Genomic DNA, 23646 nt, shown 5'->3' with positions numbered 1-23646 from the left:
GGTTCTTTAAGAACACATGCGCTGGTGGGTTTAACCATACGATGAAAGCTTGAACAATATACCCAAGTAAAGTGGTAACGTTATTTGCCAGCAACAGTAGAGTATGAAAGGTTATGAACGGTTATCAGAACGAGCAGCCAGAATCCTTCGGTTCACAAAGACATATAAGCTTCAAATTATCCAAGTGTATGTCCCAACATCAAGTCTCACGGACAATGAAGTGGAACACTTCTAACAGGAAATCAACCAACTTAACAACAAAGGAAATTGTCACCTCAAGATCCTTATGGGAGATTTCAAATGTACTATTGGTGCCCAGTAGAAAGATGATACATCAGTTAGTAAGCATGGTTACAGCATGAACGTGAATGTAAAAACAGATTGACACAATTTGGAGAATGTGAAAACTTCTACATGGTGAATTCATTCTCCATGAAGAATACAAATAGAAAACAGACACTGAGTGGACTCAATAGAATTAAGAATGAAATTGACTATATCCTAGCTAACAAGAAACACATGATTGAAGACTGCAGAGTTCATAACCGTTTTGACAGATTGGTTCGCTGCAAATAACATCCAAAGATGGAAGAAAGAAAATTAAAAAGAAGACAAAAACCATTCCCATGAAGAACCCCAAGAATAACAACACACAATTTAAACTGGAGCTGAAGAATCGATACAGCTTTCTCAAGATACATAAGCCCTACATACCAATCAGTCTACTTCCAATCACAGATTTTTATGAAGTTACTTGTTAATCGCCTGCAATAGACCCTGGACTTTGCCTAGCGAAGAAGCAGGATTTTGCAGTGGATACAACTCATGGACCACATCCAAATTATGCAAGAAGTGATTTCCCGAAGTGATCTACCACTCAGTTACCGATTCATAGCTTATGAAAAAGCATTTGATTCTGTCTACACCTCAGCCATTTTAAATACATTAGGAAGACAAAGTGTTGAAGAAACGTACATTGATTTTATTAAAAAAAACATTGACCTGAATGCCACATCAACCATTAGATTACATGACGATACAAGCAAGATAATGATCAGCGATAGGGGAAACACTACGTCACTAAAGCTTTTGACAGCAACACTAGGAATTGTTGGAGACACTGAATTGGGAAGAAAAAGAAACCAAAATCAACAGTGATTACTTGAGTCCCCTACAACAACGATGTGCAAAGTGGAGGGCGTGACCCCCAGGGGGGGCGCAAGACTGACTGCGGGGGGCGCAGGGGTTTTCCAGAGGCCCCGCGCGCTTCCCGAAGGCACTTAAATAAAATGAAGCCGCAAGGTCATGTGATGTCACGTTGCTATGGCAACGTGATGTCATGCCGCCGGAGCCGAGGTAAGCGAGAGTTGGGAGGGGGGGGGGGCACAGAGAGAGAGGAACTGCCGGCAGGGGGCCGCAAGGAATAAAGTTTGCGCCCCCCTGCCCTACAATATGCAGATGAAATAAATAAGAAGGTGGCCTCCATATCAATCTCAGCAAGACCGAAGTTTAAGAAATGTGTGAACTCTAAAAAGATCCAAATAAATGGATTAGAACTAAAAGTTGAAAATAATGTCTACCTTGACCAGCAAGTACCGTATTGGCCCGAATATAGTACGACCTCGCACATAATACGACCCCTTTTCTACATGAAACAAAAGGTCTCGAATATACCTCGAGGTGTGTTTCCTCCGTTCCCAGGCAGTCGTTTACCCCGTTCGGGGAGGCCACCGCAGGGTTCCCTCCGGCTGAACAGCTGATGAGCAGGGGGGGGGGGGAGTTGGCGGCACTGCAGTGAAGCGCCAGGACAAAATGGCTGCCTCTCCTTACCGCCAGGCGGGTCCCCGCTGCTACGGCTCTCACCTCCTCCGTTCAGTGCCCCACTCTGTTCGCCGCCGTGTCAAGACTACCCGTTTTCAATTGCGCCCGGTGGCCATCTTGGATCGGCCGTGCCTGTGAGCTTCTTCCCCCCAGTGTAAATACTAGGCTGCGCATATACTACGAGTGCTGGTTTTGCAAAGGCAATTTTCAGGAAAAAATCTTGCACTATATTCGGACCAATATGGTATCAATGGATGGGAACCATTTGAATGAAATTAATAGGAGCATGAAGATGGGATGGAGAGTATGTGGCAGAAACACAATCTTTCAAGGGAACCATCCACTGTGCCTGAAGAGAAAAGTGTTAGACCAGAGTACCATGCCTGTGCTCACATTTGGATGGTCACTACCCATAGAGACAGCAAACGAATGGATGGGTACAAAATCATACAGAAGTCAGTGGCATCTTCACACGGGTAAACAAAATTAAATGGCAGTGGCCCGGAGATACTGTATCACACAAAGTCATTACCATCTTTGGGTAAAGATGGCACTTGACAGGATTGCAAGAGATGTCAAAAGACCATGACAAGGACAAAATGTATGATGGGAAGATTACATCAGAAAATTTGTTTGAACAACATAGAGAAGAGAGGCTTGTAACCGCAGTACTTGGAAGTTTGTCTGTATAGTCATATTGCAATAGGAATCGTCATATATTCCCTCTCTGACACATAACTATGTACAGTCTATACTGTATGTGGAAGTTTTAGGCTGATATGAGAGGCATGGGGGCAGCTTCCTGATTGTTTAATCTAGAAATAAGGCAGTTTTAAATATATAATGAATTGCGTTCCATTTATGCAGTGGTGTTTTTTTGTTGTAGGGAACATAGTACCAAAACCATAAGCAAAGAAAAATAAATGTACTGTATATTTAAAGTGCAATAAATAATTCCGCTTTAAATAAATAAATGTGGTAGAAAAGCCATCAGTACTGAACTGAATACAGAATTTCAGCACCATTCCTAATCATTTCAGAGTCACTCGAAGGACAAACTTTGGAAATAATTTTTCTTCGTCTCTAAATAACTAAGCGATGGAGCAGCATTCCTGTGAGTTCCCCACAAACAGAGCCATGTGTTTATAGATCCTCAAGCAGCACGCTAAAGAAAGGTAAATAATGTGCATTCTTACTGTGGTCGTTGTCCTAAGGGTGGTCAGTCCAGGAATATACGCGTGGATGTTTAGAGTGACAGTGCCTGTCTGAATGACGCCAATGGATCTTGCCGTAGCGGAAAGTAAGTTGTCATCTGTTATGTAAACCCTGAGACTGTAGTCCCAAGTGGTGTCACTGCCTCCTGAGTAGTCAAATGGACGGGCAAGAACCAGGCTTGAGATATTGGAGCCAGAATCCGGTGAGAAGGCAAAGTGGTTGTTGATGTTACCTGCAAGTCACATACAAATACAAACCGTGCATTACACACAAGGTCGTCAAGTCACAACTTCTCTGGCTTTTTATTCATTGACTGCTAGGAAAGGTGGTTGTGATTAGGGAGTAGGGATTCTTAAGGCTGCAGCTTCTAACGTCATTTCTGGCATCCAGTACTTGGCTAGTATCAATTCTTACTATGATCATGAACTGCACTGGGAAAAGTTCAAGCTCCCTGTCATACACACGTTAGTTAGTGAGGAGCCGTAGCCTCTTTATAGAAATCTGCTTGTTATATGTAGTTTGCTGAAGTTTGGGAGCCAGACGAAATTAGATTTATTTCCCCCCTACCCACCCCCAAAAAGATCACAACAACAAAATTGGCCAAGTATTAAATGTCAATGTGCAAGGTCAGGTGGCACTTTATTTTCTGCCATTTTCCCTTAATTCTGGTAGTAAGTGGGAAAATATGGGCAGAATTCAGGTAACATTTGTGGAATTCAGGTAACATTTGTGAAAATGTGAAATTTAAGGAAAAACAATACGGAGAAATTTGTGAAGCAAGGTTGAAAATATTGACACATCTCCATCTAGGACTATCACAGATATTGCAAATGCAAACCGCTCTTTTATCATTGAGGAAAAAAGGCAAACGACCAATGCCTCTTGCCATGGGTGAACCTGGCTTGAATCCAAGTGTCACCTCTGTGCGACCTTGTTCTTCTACATCTCCTGTGCCTCAGGCACCAGCATTAGATTGTAAGCACTACAGGTCAGGGACTCATAGTGACAGCAAAAATCTATGTACGTACACTATCAGCGCTATATAGGATTTAAAACGATATTATGATGAAGGAGCATTCTGAAAGCTATTGGTTTATTAATGAAGTAATCTCACCAGAACTGTTATGTGATTTTTTTTTTTCATAATTGGAATCAGGGATCCACAGGCGCTGAACCGTGCTATACTCAGCCCCGGGGACCCCCCCAGATTCCAGAGATAATGACTGTTTTCATCCCCAGTTTTTCCCATGTAGAATTCGTCCTTCTACTGGTCTGCGGAACCCACAAGATCTGGCGGCCATATTGTTTCCCCAGAAGAAAGCAACAGTATCTGTCTCGGAAACTATGGTTGCCCAAAGCTGACAATAGCTCAGTTGAGCTCTGGATGAGCCCCTCCCCCCCAATGACAATTATGTAACAAAATTATTATTATTTTTAAATCCCAGGCTGCGTTGCTGCTTTAGCTGCTGTATTTTGGCATTCTATAGGGTTAGGAAGAAAGCACATTTGTTGTTTTTTTTCCACCAAAACATGCAATAAATTAATCTGGTGCAAATCAAACCCTTGAGTGAATTTGATGTACTTTAAAGATGTGAATCGTCTATCTGCTGAACAAACAAGTATAGTCTGACGGCGACTGCAAGATACCTGAATTAATGAAGTAGCGGAAAGATCTGGGACCAGAATCACGGTCCGTGCACGTCAGCCTGAAACCCTGAATGTTTGTTCCTATAGCTTGGTCCACAGGGACAGACAGGGCATATGAATTAGGTAAACAGATTGGTTCTTCATCATTAGCTTCCAAAATATTCACTGTAACCTAAATCAGAAAGAAAGACTTGATGAGACACTCTTGCTCTAGTTGGTGAATGTATCACTTTGAGATATTTCACCTACAAATGTTGCAAACCCCTCTAGCATTAATGAAGGCTAAATGTCTGTTGAATAATTGATGTCTTTCTGAAACAGTGTTAACGATCAGTTAAAGTGCATTCCCAGTACTAGAGATGGGCAAAATATTCATGGAAGTTCACAAATTGTGCAAAATCTAGATATTCTCAGCTGGCGAGTTGTCGCACAGATAGGACCTAAAAGCCAACAAATGACTCCAACTTTTGCTAACTTTTTTTGCACAAACATATTGCTGTATACTGGCGAGTATTGCCAAAGGTTACAAATATTTGCATAAATAAATCAGGAATTGCCCATTTGTATCCATTGTAATAAACAAATTGAGTTTGCTCAAAAATTTTAAGGTTTTACAATTTAAAAAAATAAATTAAAAAATAGTGGGAATTTTTGCAAAGCGGATCAGGACAAATGTGCTCATCTCTACACAAAACTATCATTTAAATAAATACAAAAAGGAGATATAAGTATTTCTAAATTTATTTTTATTTTTTTTACTTTTTACCCTGGATGGTTTTTACAAACAAAATTAAAAAAAAAAATGAAAAAAAAAATGAAATACTGTGGGAACTTTGCCTTTTTTGTTATACGGACTCCTTTGAATTTTAATTATTTAGTGTAGTTGGAAAAAACAATTCAAATAAGCTGTATTTAATGAATTGGAAAGACTTTTACTCACTGATGCTGTAGAAACCAGTGATCCTGAGTCTTCAGCTTGGACAGTAAATACATATTTTGGTGTTGTCTCGTAGTCTGCATAATTAGCCAGCTGCAAATTCCCTGTGCTTGGATCAATCCAAAATATGTCAGTGGAGCCCAAAGTGCTTCCGCCAGTTACTATGGAGTATGTGATCCCAATGAATGGGAAGTCTTTATCTGTTGCATACAGTTGACCAATTTTTGTTCCAGCTGAAAAGATAATAGTTTTTATCACGAATATAGTTATGTTATTGTTATATTCTTATATGGTGCGGAACATTTACTCAAATATTTGTATTGTACGGAGAAAATCTACAGATTGTCATTTAATTGCCAACCATGGTTAATTGTGACCTTTAGACATGCAAGACCCCTTGGGACCAAATAGGCAATTTCTTCACATATGAGATAAGCCTTTGCTTAAGCTTTTGCATTGAGATAAGATAATGTACATATACCCATGATTGATATTTAGCACCTTATTTACTAAGACTTGCTAAGCCATGGGACACCATAATGCACATGCACTTGAATTCACTAAGAAATATAAACCAGGCCCCTTGGGCAGCAAGGGGGATAATTTAGCCCAATGGTTCCCTGAGAAAAAAGGCAAGACAATTATTTTATTTAAAAAAAAAAAAATATATATATATATAGAATAAATCAAAAAAGAGTAATACTGTTATACGTTCTAAATAATTCTAAACTCTAGTATTTAAATAGCATAAACCCTACCACAGTTATAGTATTTATGTACCTAGGATACGTGGAAGTCCCAATAAATAGTTTTAAGTAGTTCCATTGTTCTTAAAATGTTGAAAACCACTGATTAGTTTAATACCTGTATAATACTAACGGAACCTTTTGCTGATGCATAGACTACAAAGCATTCATGATTTGCAAACATACAAGTTACTGGATTTTAATGAGACATTCATATTCTTGTTTCATTCATTACTTACGGGGGGAGAGTTCGGAAACGTTGAACACAAAGGAAGGGCTACTGAAAACTGGAGGAAATTCATTAACGGGTATTGTTTTCACGTATACGTAGATATTATCTGAGAAAGACAGAGAAATGTATACTTCACCCTATTTCAGACTTGCCGAAGAACATTTGTAATTGTTACTTAAAATTGTCCAATGTATGTAGCAATATCCAAATTAATCAGCCAACGTACTTGTATAGTATGGAGGTGCAACATCTTGCACTACCACAGTTAGGCTATATTCATTGCCAACTGCTAGATTATTTGGGTCTTCAAAATCCAGGTTACCAGTTAGCTAGGAGAGAAAAATAATATATGGTTTTGAGAAGTTACGCAAACGTTCAGTCTTCATAAATTCCAGCATTCGAACACTAATACACACAAATAAACTATGTGCAGGAGAACATTCAGCAGGTCAAAGGAAGAGGCCGTGTTTATTTTCTGCTATAAGGAACAAGAAACCACGACAAGACACAAAAATAAAAAATACAGAAAAAGAACAAACCACTATTTTTCCAGAGCCCGCTGGGATCAGTTGAAATCGTTCACTGCTCCCCAGTCCAGCGAGCCCAGAGAAGTTGAACACATTGTTGGGGGATTCAACGTCAATGTCCTTGCAGAAATTATTTAGATCTATTATGAGGGTGCCGGTTATTTCCGTTTCAGGTACTGACTTGCTGTAAAATAAATTGAAAAAAAAGTTCTATTTTTATCAGAGGTTAAAACAGTTTGTTACTTACTCCAAAAACAGGGTCGCCCAGGGAACCGGTATAGAAGAAAATAGAGACCTAAAATAGTGTAATATAGTCTCGCAGGGGAGGAACGGTGTGGGGTTTGGTGAATAATCCCACTCATATTTTCTCAAAACAAAACATGTAGTAACAAAAGAGGGAGAGGGGGTTGGGGGTATGATACCTTTTATTGGACCAACAAGTAGTTGATATTTTACAAGCGTTCGAGTCTCTCGCGGTCCTTCATCAGGTATAGCAGCTTTGTTACTACATAGAAGAAAGGATCAACATGGCTACCCACCCTTCTTTGCCCAAAATAACACAGGCACATATCCTTCTCTGAGCCAGTCTTGTTTGCTGTGGCCTTTGGAAGGGGTAATCTCAAGGAGATAGAGAGGAAACATAAGTGCAGGCTGCCTATCAAAATCTTTATGTATCAGAAAACAAAACAAGCGTTGGAGACGGAGAGAGACACAGTGCTGATTACTGCTTGTTGCATCTGGGTGTCCGACAGTGACACGGAGATCACGTGGACGCTGACAGAGGCAGGAGCGGCGAGATCGGGGTCCAAAGACCACAGCTAACAAGACTGCCACAGACTAGGATATGTGCCTGTTTTATTTTCAGAAAATGTAAGTAGGATTATTCACGAAACCCTACATCATTCCTCCCCTGTGAGGACATATTGCACTATTATTACAATATATTACACTATTTTGTGTCTCTATTCTTTTCTATATCGGTTCCCTGCACTCCCCTGTTTTTGGAGAAAATTGATCACCCTTAAGAATCGGAGGAACAGTTCATCACCTGGGTTTGAGCAGCAAGGACTTCATTATATATTTGATTTGTCACCTTTTCCACTATTTTGTCACATTATTTGAGATTATTTCACATATCATTTGAACTACTTTTTAAAGTCACAGGTGCTGCACGGTATATCACGGTATATGATTTGAATTCAAGTTGATATACAGAACCACTAATATACATACATTATATTGTTGCACATCCGTGGTGGGAGTGCCAGTTTTAGAACATCTTGTGTGTATTTTATTATTTACATCTGAAATACATTTAAATTACAAAGGAATCTAATGCACAAACACTCATATTTGTTACCCCTTTTGCTGCCAGAGGGGACTGCAACATAGTGTTTTGCAAGTCCGCCCCTGCGTAGGAGATGGATTAAAGCAACAATTCTATATTCCCTTTGTGTTCCTTTGTGTATATGTAAAGCATGTGAGAATGTATACATCTACATTCTTACCTAAGCTGGCAATCGTTTGGTGCTCCTGTTACAAATCTGTAAAAATCCTGATTGTGGGCCTAACAAAATGGCTGCCTTTCAGTTTCAACCTTCCTTCAGTCAATGTAACACAACAGCTACAATGTATCCTTATATTACTAAGGTAACATTATTGTTACAGTTTACAGCTCAAACTGCTGGAAACATTGGCAACAAATGATCCCAAACAGGAAAGTGTTGCAAAGATCTTGCACTGCTTGGGAGGGGAGCTAAAATCTGCTATAGAAATCAAAGAATGCTTTAAAGCTCAAAAATGACATTAAAACAGCAAAACATGTGAAATCTTATATGGTTTTTTTCTTAAATACATCAGTTCTGTAGTATTAGATAATACTTACTGCATTTTTTTTTAATGTAACTCTTAATGCCATTTTTATTGAGTGTTAAAGCATGCTGTGATTTCTATAGCAGGCTTCAGCACACCTCCCAAGCAGTGCAAGATCTTTGCAACACTATCCTGTTTGTGATAATTTGTTGCCAGTGTTCCCAGCAGTTTGAGCACCAAACGATTACCAGCTTAGGTAAGAATGTAGAATTATACATTGACACATGCTTTACATATAAAAAGAAAAAGGGGGAAGGGGAAGTAGTAATGCTGCTTTAAGAGTTTGGTTTGATCGGTATGCTGTGTTTGTGACTGCATTTTTGTTATATTGCACATTTCTATATCACAATCCTATACAGCATTGAGATACCTTATCCTTCTAGAATTAGTTTTTTTGGTTGTCCCTGAGTGCGTATTTATTTATATATATATCCAGATAACGCTTATTGGCTAATTTATTTCAACCTCACTCCATCGCTGCAACATCCTCCATTGTATTTGAATATTGTATTCTTTATTTTCAATATATGAACACTTTATTTTATATGAGACTTAATAAAAGTTATATTTTAACTGTCCCAGGAGTGCTACACTGAATGAGCTTCTAGCTAGAAGATATAGGTGTTAAAAACATATTTTCTTCTAATTTTTGATATATTTATCATATATAGCTCATAGTATGCACCCAATGCCAATCTTAGCATTAGTGGACGAATCCATAACTCAATACTTATTTTTCACACAACTTGTGAGCAGCATATGTCATTTGTGTTTTTGCTTTAAGAGTTGAATTAAATAAAAAATGTCACTATCTAATACTACAGAACTGATTTTTAATTTTATTTTTAAACATAACATGTCACATGTTTTGCTGCTGTAAGGTGCTTTTTGACTTGCTTGTCAACTGTTTACATGATGAGCAGCTAAACATGAGTGAATCCCACAACACATTTTCATGATAAGGTTGTATGGGGTGTGGAAACTTTTTACTTTTAAAGGACTTTTTTTTCTCCAATTTATCTGATAAACTTACTGTCATACAAACTAACACGTATTTGCATAGAATATGGGTTACCAATACATTTAAGCAGAACGGTTTCACTCCGGAGAGTGAGAAGGGGCCTCACACGTGCATGAGATTAGCATGAAACCGCTTCTCACCTCCGGAGCAGAAGATAGGGGGGGGAGGTGACATAAAGGGGTGTGGTTATGATGTACGGAGGCTGGATATGGGACAATGGGTGGCTTATGACAATGGTGCCAGGGTTTAGGGGTCTGTCTCAGGGTCTCCCATCAGTGTGAGATTTACCTCATGTTGCCTGAGACAGTGAGACAGAGCACTAAAGGCAGCGTTGAGTCATGACTGGGCTGGTTTTAGTACAGTCCGGGCTTAAACTTGCAAAAGTGGCTTTATGCTCCTTTTTTTTTAGGATTTTTCTATTTTTCTGTTAATATCTTCTTTGCTGGTTCTGGCTTCAGCTTTCAGTGATTTAACACCTTTTTGATCTGGTTTAAGGAAATGTCAGAAGCCCCCATTTCATGCAGAGATTTGGTATTAGTAAGATTTACATCAATATTTGAACTTCCAAAAACGGGAATCTTTGTGCTGTGGACCAAAACATGGTACTTTCATTAAAAACTGCCGATTTTTATCAGTAAGACCCTGACTCCACTGACCCTTTGAGATTTTTTTTTATATTAAAAATCAGTGAGACTGAGTCCAAATCAATGAGACTCACCGAAAATCAGTGACAGTTGACATTTCTGCTGCATGTTTTAGTGAAACCTGACATACCTGAATGCATACTCAGAGCACACAGGAGGGTTATCATTCATATCTTGAACAATGAATGTTATAACGGTTGTGCTAGAATGTCCACCACTAGGACTGTCCCGCACTTCAATCTCTAGGATTATATTAGGATGCAGCCTGAACGGGACAGCTTCACGGTCTATGGTCATGGAAATCTGAATCACGCCAGTCACTGAAAAGAAAAAACAGGAATATTACAAATGCTAAAAGCAGAACTGCTGGAAAGAGGCATTTTTCCTCTTGTGTCTATGTGTAAATGCACTTTAGTCCTATCTTGACCTTTGTGCTATATGTCATTTAATGTGTGCAGCGTGAGAGGTTACTCCGTGCACATAGTACAGTACATTGGGGATGTGTCAAATTTGGCTTCTCTGCCTATCATCCTTTTCTTCTATTTTTTCCTGGAATAAAAAAAAATCTGCCAAGATCTGGAGTGACAAACCTCTCTAGCTAATAAGCTCCACCAGACACAGACTTGATCAACAAGGCCCTTAATCAACATGCTGTAAAGCATCTTCCATATGTAATAGGGTGGCCATATTTAAGTTTTTATAATATGGACACCAAAAATCCAGTATGAAAGTGTGACATCATAATGAGCAAATGCTTCGAGCGGAATGGTATCTCCCGCTTGACCATTATACTCTTTGGTTTTTATTATCTCTGCTCTTGGCCGGATGGGGAGTGACGCTCACTGAACTAACATAGCGGTCGGAGAAAGAGTAACAACCTATAGGGGAGGTATCATGGTATTATGAGATGACCAGGCCGTGTCCTACCATTATTATTTTAATAATTAGCACGGAAAAGGTAACTATTACACTCGAGTAGAAATCGATTACATTTTTATGACTAATTTAATTTCAGTCATTTTAAGTTTAGGCATTTCACATCAAATACGGGACAATTATACGTCCTCACAGACCTTTCTGGGACAGGTGAATGAAATAAGGGACAATCCCGAATATACGGGACGTCTGCCAACCCTAATATGTAAGGAAACTGTGGAGCGCCATTCAAGTGAATGGAGTGTATGGATTTCGCTGACATACAGTAGCAGTTTCACAGCATGTTAAACAGAGGCCGGAGTTTCTTACATTTCATGCAACAGCAACCAAATATTAGTGCAATGCATCAAATAAAACATTTCTTGGTACCCCTTAGAATTTAGTTCTTCACTTTTCCTAATTCAATCAAATATACAGTTGGGGCATATAAAGCAATTCATGCTTTTAACTGGCATTTGCGTGCCCCCGCCATTCTGCATTATTCGCCTTGCTGTTTATTTTCCCTGTGAAATACGGGCGATGTGGCACACTACATAGCCACCAGTAACTTAATATCTATACACTAATCCAAAAATATGGTTCCCATGGAGAGGGTGTAAGTAGAATGACAAGCGCAGTGAAACTAATAAAACACATTCTATTTTTATAGCGACGATAACGATTGTACTTTGATTTGTAAATATGTAAGTAATTAATCACTGGTCGCATGCCATATAATTTAAGGTTTGGTACTGACTTAGACACCTTGAAAACGGTCCAAAAGCAGAACCAGATGGGAGTTGTTCAAAGGGTTCAATTTGGATAATGAATGTCCTTTTAAACGAAATATCAAACACCTCTAAGTATTTTTATTCGTTTAATTTGTAAGCAAAGTGAGTTGAAATTCAGGTGTTGTTTGACTTCCTGTGGCTCCCGCGTGAGGTCACTGCGTAGAGATACAGTAGCTCTTACACTGGGACAATCTCGAATTAGTGGGGAGCAGGGTGAGGATGGAGGAAGCCCTTGACTGAGTTGTGTAATGTTCTTTTCATAGCCACTAGTGAATATAAAAACATTCTTAATGTCCAAAGAAATCAAACAAGTACGATGCTTGCTTTAAGGATCACTAAGTTTGCAGTTAATATATGGAAATTATCGCACCATAGTGTCACACAAATAAAACATTTCTCTTACGCTGATTTATTGTGAAGTACTCAGTTGGAGTGTTGATCCTGTAAAGAAGTGTGTTAATGAAACCAACACCGTCTGGATCCTGGGCGGTGACATTGGCAACTATAGTCCCCGGTCTCTGTTCCTCTGGAATTGGGTATGTTGTAGTTGTTCTATCACAAAATCAAAACCACAGGCTTATTCACAAGACATACACAAGGATCATCATCGGATCCAATGTAATTAACCCCGTCACTGCCAGAGACTAGAAATGCATTAGGACCAGGAATGAATTGAGCCTTAAAAAATGATAGATAGATAGATAGAAAGATAGATAGATAGATAGATAGATAGATAGATAGATAGATAGATAGATAGATAAATAGATAGACAAGGTCAAATGTGTATATTTTCCTTTTGGAGGGGGTGGGTGGAAATATAGATTTGTAAATGAAGCAATATAGTGGTTCTCTGTAAACTACACTTCAATCACCGTGATTCACATTCATCAAGACATCTGATTCCTAGATCAGCATCCTATAAGGCAGGAGTTTTGTCAAATAATGCTTTTACATCTAATGAAACATTCCAATGGTAAAGGAGTCGGTTATACACTGAAGTCGTTAATAGAGTAACTGTAGTGTCATTGAACTTTTTTCACTGGGATTTTTTGTTTGCCTTCCTCTCTATCAATATAATGTAAATACAAACATAGGATGATTATCTGCCGTCTAAATTAGTGATGTAACGTGTACCGGGTACCACCCGGTACCCAGCGGTTTTTCAGCTACCCGGCAAGTACCCGGACCCGGTAGCTGGAAAGTGGACTCTGCGCCGGGTATCCGGGTAATGTCAGGGTAGTTGAAAAGTATCTCTTACTTACCTGCTGAAAGCCCGGGCGGACATCTGAACAGGTAAGCAGAGGTGCGGGGGCGGGCAGCATCACAGTCATGTGAAGCCCGCGCGGGAGCTCCAGGACTCCATACTGCACTGTGAGCTGGGACCATGTGACCGGAGCAGGAGAAGAAGCTTTCCTATTGGACAGCCGGCTGGTCCCAGCTCACAGTGCAGTATGGAGTCCTTCAGCTCCCGCGCGGGCTCCACACTGACGCTGACGCTGCCCAACCGCTCCCGCACCTCTGCTTACCTGTTCAGATGTCGCCGTGGGCTTCCTCCACCCCAGGTAAGTTTTCTCCACCCCCAGGTAAGTAAAAAATCAGGTAGCTGGGTACCCGGCCGGGTACAAGGCGCCCCAAATCCTCCGGGTACCCGTTACCCGGTTTTAAAAAATGTAGGATCCGGTCCAACACTAGTATAAATGTATCATAGGTGGAACTCGGTGGACATATGTCTTCTTTCTACCTCATCTGTTTCATAACTACCGTATGTAACGCAACAGATTACTTTATGAAAAAAGAAAGAAACATGCAAATTGTAGTGAATTTCCACGAATTCCCAAGTAAGTTACTCAAAAGCAGAACACACTAAAGAGTGCATCTATATGTCCTATCTGGTCCTCAAAATATAACTTATATTCACAGATTGGCAATACTGCAAATATATCCTGATTGTGGACGTGCACACCCTAAAATTATATATTTAATTTAAAAAAGGAATAGCAGTAAGGGCTAATACAGAACTGAAAGATGTATGACTACATTTGAGAGGGAGGAGGAGTGGCTTGGTGAGTAATGACACTGACTGTAAACCACAACCGAGTTTGGAGCAGAGGAACCTGGTTCAATTCCCAGTGTCAGCTCCTTGTGATGTTGGGCAAGTCACTTTGTCTCCATGCTTCTCACCAAAAATATAGATTGTCAGCTCACCTGGACAGGGACTGTGTCTGTAACAATTCCTATGTGCTGCGTACTTTGCGTTGTACTTTAATTGTAAAGTGCTTAGATTCCCATTGGGAGAAAAGCACTATATCAAATAAAGTTATTATTTAAATGGATTGTTAGGTGCCATAGATTTTCCTGTTGTCTGATGTTGCACTTATTGTATTATAATTCCCTGTACTGTATTGTCTCTTGTAAAGCACTGTGGGCGCTATATATAAATAAAGATATACACACACTGCTTAGTAATTATGGCCATTAAAACCAAGTTGTACACATACTGAATGGGCATAGTTTATCCCCCTGTGGTGTTTGCCACCTTTTACTCACGTAGTAAAGTAGGGCGTCTCATCATTGAGGTTGGTTATACTGATGATCAGAGTTCCATTAACAGACAATCCCTTTGGGTCCTTCACTTCCACAACCAACGAATAACTATACAAAACAATAACAGGAGGGTTTGCACCGGAGCCTTCCAGATCTCATTTTCATTTGTTATGACAACTGGCCTGAGCATTGTTACCTGTGTGGGTCGGACTCATAATCAAATATCTTTGTAGAACTAATCGCTCCGATTGGAGAGACATTAAATGGAGCGGACGCAGGCGTCAACGAGAACTGCAAAAATTATATGGACAGTTAATGATCATTTTTACAAAGGAGGGACAAGTTTGTTTCGTGCATGTAAAAGTTCAACCACATTTAAAAAAAAAAAATTTAAAAAAAACTGAGGTTATAGTAAGATTTTACATTTTTAAAATATAGTTCCAAAAATACTGCAATGTGTTCCCACAGGTTCAAACAACATGGAATAGGCTCAGCCAGGCCGGGTTTTGCATCTATAGCTCTGTATATTGTCCACTAAGGAAAATGTTTGCTATTCAAACATATATACAGCTGAACCCCCTTGGGGTCCACAACCCCGAGACCGCGTTATAACCAGGGTCGCGTTAAAATTTCACTGGCATCTAGCTCTCCCTCCTCATTGCCGATGAGTACATGGACAGCTGGAAGAGGAGAGCACTGGTAAGGCGGCAAAATGGAGGATTTGAGATGCCGGTAAGGCGGCAAAATGGAGGCTTTCAAATCGGGAGCCATGCTCAAACTGTGTTATAAGCGGATTCGCGTTGTAGCGGATCACGCTATAAAAGGGTTGAGCTGTACTACTATTCCCAAAATGAATGAAACAGAGACATAGACATGATTGATGCTCGTATATGTCGTTTATTTTCTTTGTTTTAGCAAATTATTTTTATAATTCATAATTTAATTCTTTATCATTATGTAGCACGAGTTCTCAGATTTCAGTTTCTAAAGACAAAAACAATTAGCTACTCAGACGCTGGTCAAGAAATGAAAGTGTCCGACAACCGACTACTCAAGCAATGTGGACATTGCATTTCAGTTTGGAATTTGAGATTGCATTTATTGTTACATGATCCATTTGTACAAATATAATCTTGATACAAACTATTTCATGCACTATATCAATGTTTGTTGTCTCCTTATTAGCAAACAACAGGCACTACAATGGTTTCTAGCTTAGATCCTAGGAGGAATATACTCACTGCAGTTGAGAAATCTCTCCCTGTAGCTGATTAAACTCATGTTCATGACAAGCCTAAGCACAGACCTGAAAAAATGACTAATCAAGTACTTTCCACTTGAGTTTATGGGCCTCATGCAGAGAGCAGCGCAAAAAGTGAAAGCGGCATTAATTGGCGGATTCTGCCTTCAGAAAGACAGAAACCGGCAAGTTTAAAAAAAAGCGCCATTTTTTTTTTCCCCCTTCAAATTCGCCGCGCGGCTGGAGAGTTTAAAATCTCTCCAGTTTTTTTCTCTGCCGTATGCAGAGAGCCGCGATCGCCATCTAGTGGCTGTTCGCGGCAAAAAAATGGCGCGATTTTCAACATTTTCCCTCTCCACCAAGCAGCTGGCGCTCCGCGGCCGGTGGAGGGGGAAAAAAAAAAAACGCGATTTTTTCCCCAGTAGTTTCAACAGCGCTAATAGCGCTAATAGCGCTGGTTGAAACTCTCCATATGCAGAAAGGCAGTTTTCTGCCCTTTCTGCATATGGACATAAAAACTCTCCAAAAAAGGTAAAATTTTTCCCCCTCTCCAATTCTGCATAGCGCTGCTCTCTGCATGAGGCCCTATATCTGATAACTCTGGGTGCCTACTCTTCACTAATTCATTCACAATTCTTCATTTAACTCAAATGTATCAGCAGGGGCTGGAAGGAAATTATTTTGGCTAGACTTACTCCCTTCAATGAATAGTTTAAAGATGCAGTAGCACCTAGGTCCAAAGGAGACTAATGGCAATTATACATTTAATGGGTTCAATGTAGGTGATTGATGCCTTAAGGCAGGGGTGGGCAACTCCAGTCCTCAAGGGCCGCCAACAGGTCAGGTTTTCAGGATATCCCTGCTTCAGCACAGGTGGATCAATCAGTGGCTCGGTCTTTGACTTCAACTGAGCCACCTGTGCTGAAGCAGGGATATCCTAAAAACCTGACCTGTTGGTGGCCCTTGAGGACTAGCGTTGCCCACCCCTGCCATAAGGCCACACAAATATAATCATTTTAAAAATGTTTTTCAATACGTCCTATTTTATGTTAACCAGAAGCACCGGAAAGTTTTTGTGATCTTAATCTATTTTTTCTTATGATCCTCCACACCTTCCTTTCTTCTCCTTGGGAAGTAAATATTGTTTCGGAATTAGACGAACAGCTAAGAGTCGAGGACAGCAAGTGACAGAGGAGATTTTAATTACAGTTTTCTTGTTCACAGGGAGCCAAGATAAAATCTTTCATCTTAAAGGAGCATACCAGACTATTTTTTTATTGTGTTGGCAGGGGTTCTTTGGAGCTGAACCACGTTCATTTCAGCCCCGATAACCCCATTCTTCCAGAGATGCTTTCCTCCACAGGTGCTGCCACTGCTCCATTATTCTGAAATCTCCCACAGCACGCGAGCCAATAGAAAGCTGTGACAGATGATGTTGGGTCTTCCTATTGGCTCCTGTGCTGCCGGAGATTTAAGTCCGCAGAAACGGGAGAGGAGGAGTCCTCTTCCATTTCCGTACAGTGCACATTGCATCTGGCGCTCCAGGGGAACTCAGGAGGCAATCTTAAACAAAAACACTGCCATGGTATGATTTAAGGCCAAAGGGTCTGGCAACTAGAGTGCTTGACCCCATGACATAGTGACTATGTCTTAGGGCACCCAAAGAGTTAAACGAATTTGGCCTTTCCGATAATCCATGCTATAATGATGTGTATAGGAAGGCTCACTGTCACTTGAACAGAATGCCGGAGAAACAGTAGATGTTCCTAATTACTTTTATTAGGTTCCAAACAAGAGACTGCTAGAGGCTGTCACGGGAGACCAGGACTATCACACCAGGGATCAATTCATCAGACAGAAACACAACTATTTACAGCCAACCAACACACACTTACAACTGGGGATACCATATAGACCTGCGTACAGGGACCTCCCTATGGAGATACCCCCTGTTCTTTCTTCCCTGCAATGTCCTCTGGAATATGACTCCAGGCCTGGCACCAGCACCGGAGTGGAACTGCAGCTTCTACCAGTTACTCACAGCTTCTTCCCAGCTGCCTCAGCTAAAGAACTCTGAACTCACAGCTAAAGCTGAGCTGATCTTATCTGATCTAGCTAGGGGTCCCTCTTCCCCCGGTGATTGCAATATGACCCAGCCCCTGATTGGTGAGGGGGAAATGCAACAACAAACAGAAATGCAACAACAAACACAGTTACATGCAAAGAATTACTTGTACAAAAAATAAACTTTATAAATCGCTCATCCTATTAATAATATTTACTTTTACTTTTATTTCAGGTAAGTAACATGGTGCATGAGGATAGATACAATTAATACCAGATATGATCAAAGAAGATCCAAACGAAGAATCCTCCACTAGAATGCACTCTATGTTAATATATATATTATTATGTCTTTGGACAAATTGTCCCACTAGTTTCACTTGCTTCGCAAATGACTACTCGTAGTTACGAGATCAGCTACCCAGATTAAAAATAAAAAACAATAAAACTTTATTACATCCTTAAATTAGTGACTCTGTGCAATTACTTACAGTGTGTATTGTTTAAAAGACTCCTCCCATCTGAAGAAGCGTCGTGACACGCGAAACGCGTCTTGGACGTCGAGTCTGACGTCATCGGAGCGACATCTCTACCCCACGGAGCACGGCTCGTATCTAAATATGTCTGAATGCGCTTGACAGATAATAAGTACATATAGGTCTGCCGTGACCTCCCTTGCTTCATCCATTTACCACTGTTGGGTCCGCCAAGACCAGAGAGTGGGGGAATATCTGTGGACCCTATGTGTGTTGAGTTATTTGAGACTGATAACCGTTGCGCAGTGTTATTTGAGTCTGCTGAAACTTGGGCTCTGCACTGCAACAATGTATAGAGTTAGAAATGACACGAAAAAGGAGACAAACTGAGACAACTCTCTATACAAAACCTGAAGGTTTATACATCACTATGGGAATATTATACATATTCTGTGGTCTAGTACATTAAGAAGTACATACTAGGGATATTATAAATCCACCGTATACACACTGATTTATGATCATTCGAGCAAACCAATATATGTGATGTGGGGAGTTTTTTGTATCCCAGTACTTGTATGCCAAGACAGCATGAATATTTAAGCTACGTTCATTGTGATGAACTTTGATTACAATATAGGAAATATATATGAGATATAGGCTATACTTATCCACCATATATACCTATATTCCATATAAGGATATATTCCGTGGGCTTGAGAGATGTCAAAGTAGAAAAAACATATTATATGTTACAGGAAGACATACATATTAATGTGATTACAAGTCTCCAAAATTATATGTTAATTCTCTACTTCACTCCAACAGGGATTCTTTTAAACAATACACACTGTAAATAATTGCCCAGAGTCACTAATTTAAGGATGTAATAAAGTTTTATTGTTTTTTATTTTTAATCTGGGTAGCTGATCTGGTAACTACCAGTAGTCATTTGAGAAGCAAGGGAAACTGGTGGGACAATTTGTCCAAAGAATTACTTGGTAAGGTCACAGACCACTTTGCAACATTCCAGCTGACCATAACATTAACCCCTTGTTCCTGAAGTGCTGGAACTAAGCTTACAATACATTTATATATACACAAACATAATACATGAATAGTATTACTCACAGGTAGGGGTAATAGCAGGCTTGACCTTTATTAAAAGCAGTCACATTTACCCCTACTGTCACAGAGGCCTCTGGCATCCATAGGCTGAAAGTAGATTACATCTGTAATCAACTAGCAAAGTGTTAATTAAACAGCTGGAAGAACTACTTAACTTTGCAATAAAGTAAGGCTGCATTACCTAGGTACATGTATGTACTCAATTATTCTGTAATAAGATGTGTGAAATTTTACAGGGATAAACATGGCAAAACATATCTTAGATGATGAAGAGAGGGAGATAGTGGACTGGGGAGAAGGGTTTATTTATTAGAGATCCCATTAACTTATATACCTCACTAAACACTCCTCGGTCTATACTATACAACATATATAAATGAGCTTGTATGGGAAAGTACCATTCATCAGCTTAAGTGTGCCATAACATGTGCTTTGGGTAAGCAGATCTCTCTCTCGTCACATTTTTGCTACCATATATAGGGTTGTTTACTACAAAGGAAGTGTGACTATATGGAAAGTACCACTCATCAGCTTAAAGCTGCAGTTCAGTCAATATCCTGCATGTGTGTTTTTTTTTAATAAATCAGTTCTGTAGTAAGAAAAAATACTTTTAGCATTTTCTGTTTATAAAAAAACAACTTTGAAAGACCAATTTTCTTGTATTCTATTTTAACAGCCATTTGCTAAGGCACTGCCCCTTCATGTCCTGTCACAAGCTTTGGCACACCCCTTTGTCAGCACTGACCTCCCTCTAGCACTTGTCAGTGCAGGAATGCTCATGAATATTCATGAGCTTCCACTGCCAGTCAAGCAGATTATAAACAAATCCCAGCTTTTAATATGTCACCAAATTTCGACCTATCAATACATGGAAAACGAATTGACCTGCAGCTATACAGTTCTTTAGCTAATTAGAGATTGCACACATAAAACTATTGAAATAAAAAAATAAATGTAAAAAAAAAAGACTGAACTGCAGCTTTAAGTGTGCCATGGTATGTGCTTTGGGTAAGCAGAGCTTGCTCTCTGCCAAATGTTTGTTACAATATATAGAGTTGTTTACTACAAAGGAAGTGTGACTCGTCAGTTTAAGTATGCATTTTTTGCTATAATACTCAGCACTGATTGGAGGAAGCCTAACAAAATATGCTATGAATAAGAGCCTAGGCTGGGATAGCGCCAGAAGCGTCTCCATGGACTGTGCAGGTGCCAAGTCAAGAATTCCCCTTGCTCTTTCTGGATCAGACTAGACTGATTGGGGATTCTCCGGGTGTTTGGAGCATTTTCCTGTTATATGCTGTTTAGCTGTGCAAGCTGTAACTGAGAACATAACCGAGACCAAGTAAAACTCCTTTTTCATTACATTTCTAAGACTGTTTACTGACTCAGAGTGTGCAAATTATTGGCTGAATCCAGAATCATTGCATTACAGAGCTATTTTAAATATTCAGATTAGCTTATTTCCCAAGTAGTAAGAATCACAAGTCAGTACAGAGGGTAGAGGCATTGACGTGTGGTTCCACTGCTTATCCAGAGATAATATGGGGAATTCTAACTCTCACTCTGGGGAGCATTGAAGAAAGGATGCTCCCTGGCACTCATATCAAATCATCAGAGAGTCGAGAAGACATTTCAACTATGCTTTATTGATGCAAAATATGTGGAATTAATGCACAACGTTTCGGAGGCTAACGTTATTTCCAAGTATTTTGCATGAATAAAATCTCTTCTTGAATGAAGATTTTATCTCAGTGCCAGGGAACGTTCTTTCTTTAATATTTCCCAGGAGTCTTAGGTGTCACAGATATCTCTGCAACCTTTTGGGGGCAGAGTATGCTTATAAATCAGTGGTTTCCAACCTTTTTTTAGTTAAGGAGACTGTGACATTGAAGGGGTAACCAGGCCATCAATAAAGGCATTATGCCTGGCTGGTTACCTCTGAACCATATTTGTGGGTTTAGAGTGTCAGCTCTTGGACCCATGGGTTGTACATGAAATGTATGTGATTGTGCAACGATAAGGAATTTATGTGTGTTCTACCTTTCCAGGAGTACCAACCAGTGGAGATTCACAGGCTATGAGTTTCAAGGGGAGTGGTGGGGGTTGCGAAGAAAGTGCGGTCACATTGTGTCTAGGTAGACGGGGCCCAGAGTTGCTGGCCACCCCAAAAATGTATCCGTGAATCAAGTCAGACTCCCGGGGATATATAGGCATAGACCTCTGGTCAAAATCCTTCCTTGAAAACAGTTACGCCAAGTTCCCTGCTTCAGCACAGACCAGAAAGGTAAAAGGGGCATAGGGATGTGAGGAGATCCAGGATAGAGCTTTGTTCTGAATACCAAGAGTATGGAAAATGTGAAGAAGAAGAAGAGGGTGGTCCACGGTGTCAAATGCTGCGGAGAGGTCGAGTAATATGAGCAGAGTGTAATGACCTCTGTCTTTGGCAGCATGGAGGTCGTCCGTTATTTTAGTGAGGGCTGTTTCCGTGGAGTGAGTAGTGCGGAGCAAGATTGTAGAGGGTCTAGGAGAGAAGAGGTGTTGAGAAAATGAAGCAAGCAAGAGAATACAAGACGTTCAAGGAGTTTAGAGGCAAAAGGTAGGAGGGAGACAGGTCGATAGTTAGAAAGACAGGTAGGGTCAAGCTTGCTGTTTTTGAGTAATGGTATAACTGTTGCATGTTTGAAGGAAGAGGGAAATGTACCAAAGTAGAGGGAGGAGCTAAAAATGTGTGTGAGCGTAGGGATTATAGTAGGACCAAGAGGTTTTAGGAGATGGGAGGGAATGGGGTCAAGAGAGCAAGTGGTAGAGGGAGAAGAGGAGATCAACAGTGACACATCCTCCTCTGAGACAGTGGAAAAAGAGTCAAGGAAGGCAGGAGGAGAGTTAGGAAGAGGTGTAGGATGGGAGGAAGAAACAGACGGGATGTTCTGACGTATGGATTCCACACCTTCAAAGGAGATCCAGGATGTGGAGGTGGGGAACCATTTGATGAGCAGGAAAAAGGCCAGGTGTCAGTTGTAGAGAACAGAGGGCACCCCACGGGGCCCTGATTGTGACACCAGACTTAGCGGACCCGGTATGGGGTTAGCTGGGGGGAAGTTGCTGCTTGTGGAAATATTTCCCATTGGCTGACTCATATTTCCAGCCCACACGTTTGTTTCAAGCTGGCTCAACAAGCCTCTGCCTCTGACATCATCAGCTAGGTGAGCCCCGCTCTGATTGGCTTCTGAGAAATTTCTAACGTTTTTGATTGGGCTGTAGATTTTCTGTGAATGAACCTGAGAGGTTTTAAAAACCCTTACACAGCTCAGATTTTCAGTTTGTAAGGGTCTTCTAAGTTTTCTATGTTAGTTTTAAGTTTTCCAGATTTCTAAGGCTCTCTAAAGTTTTCTAAGACTCTAAGCAGTAAGTGAACTTCAGCCCTTTGGAGAGTGAGAGGGAGCTGGGCTGTTTGGAATGGCATGGTGATTTCCGTTCTAAGACTTTTTAGGGTAAGCTTTGGCGATAAGCCCCTACACCTTGGAAAGTATAATTTGTTTTCAACCCCCAATGCCCAAGTAAGTGTGCCTTTTAGCTGTAAATTGGGTGTGTTTGCCTTTTCCTGTGAATAAATGTACGATTTATTTCATTAACTTGTTTTGCTCAGTGAAATGATCCTGGTATAAAGGTGTAATTGCCTGGTCTCCCGTGACAGGGACCTATAATTATATTGTGAAATTCTCTAACCCCTCTAATCCCTCTCCAACAGTGTCTGTGATCAGATGCCTAGTAAGGAACCCCAACCATCTCTAATAGCATGTCTGAGATCAGATGCATTGCAAGTGTA

General features: G+C 40.3%; 1 protein-coding gene across 1 annotated transcript in view; it reads right to left on the bottom strand.

Annotated features, from left to right (window-relative positions):
* The window catches only part of CDHR3 (cadherin related family member 3), a 74862-nt gene that overhangs the window by 18963 nt on the left and 32253 nt on the right, over positions 1–23646 (bottom strand). Inside the window, exons 5-14 of the mRNA XM_075599694.1 lie at positions 15109–15203; positions 14916–15020; positions 12772–12920; positions 10793–10982; positions 7138–7309; positions 6825–6927; positions 6606–6704; positions 5624–5853; positions 4684–4855; positions 3018–3268 (exon numbers count right to left, since the gene is read on the bottom strand). Of these exons, the coding sequence (XP_075455809.1) occupies positions 3018–3268; positions 4684–4855; positions 5624–5853; positions 6606–6704; positions 6825–6927; positions 7138–7309; positions 10793–10982; positions 12772–12920; positions 14916–15020; positions 15109–15203 (1566 nt within the window). The remainder of the gene's footprint in view (positions 1–3017; positions 3269–4683; positions 4856–5623; positions 5854–6605; positions 6705–6824; positions 6928–7137; positions 7310–10792; positions 10983–12771; positions 12921–14915; positions 15021–15108; positions 15204–23646) is intronic.

This window comes from Ascaphus truei, chromosome 5 (genome assembly GCF_040206685.1).
Source record: "Ascaphus truei isolate aAscTru1 chromosome 5, aAscTru1.hap1, whole genome shotgun sequence".
In the NCBI taxonomy this organism is placed as follows: Eukaryota; Metazoa; Chordata; class Amphibia; order Anura; family Ascaphidae; genus Ascaphus; species Ascaphus truei.
Note: the sequence above shows the minus strand (reverse complement) of the source record. Positions and strands in the feature narration are given on the sequence as shown.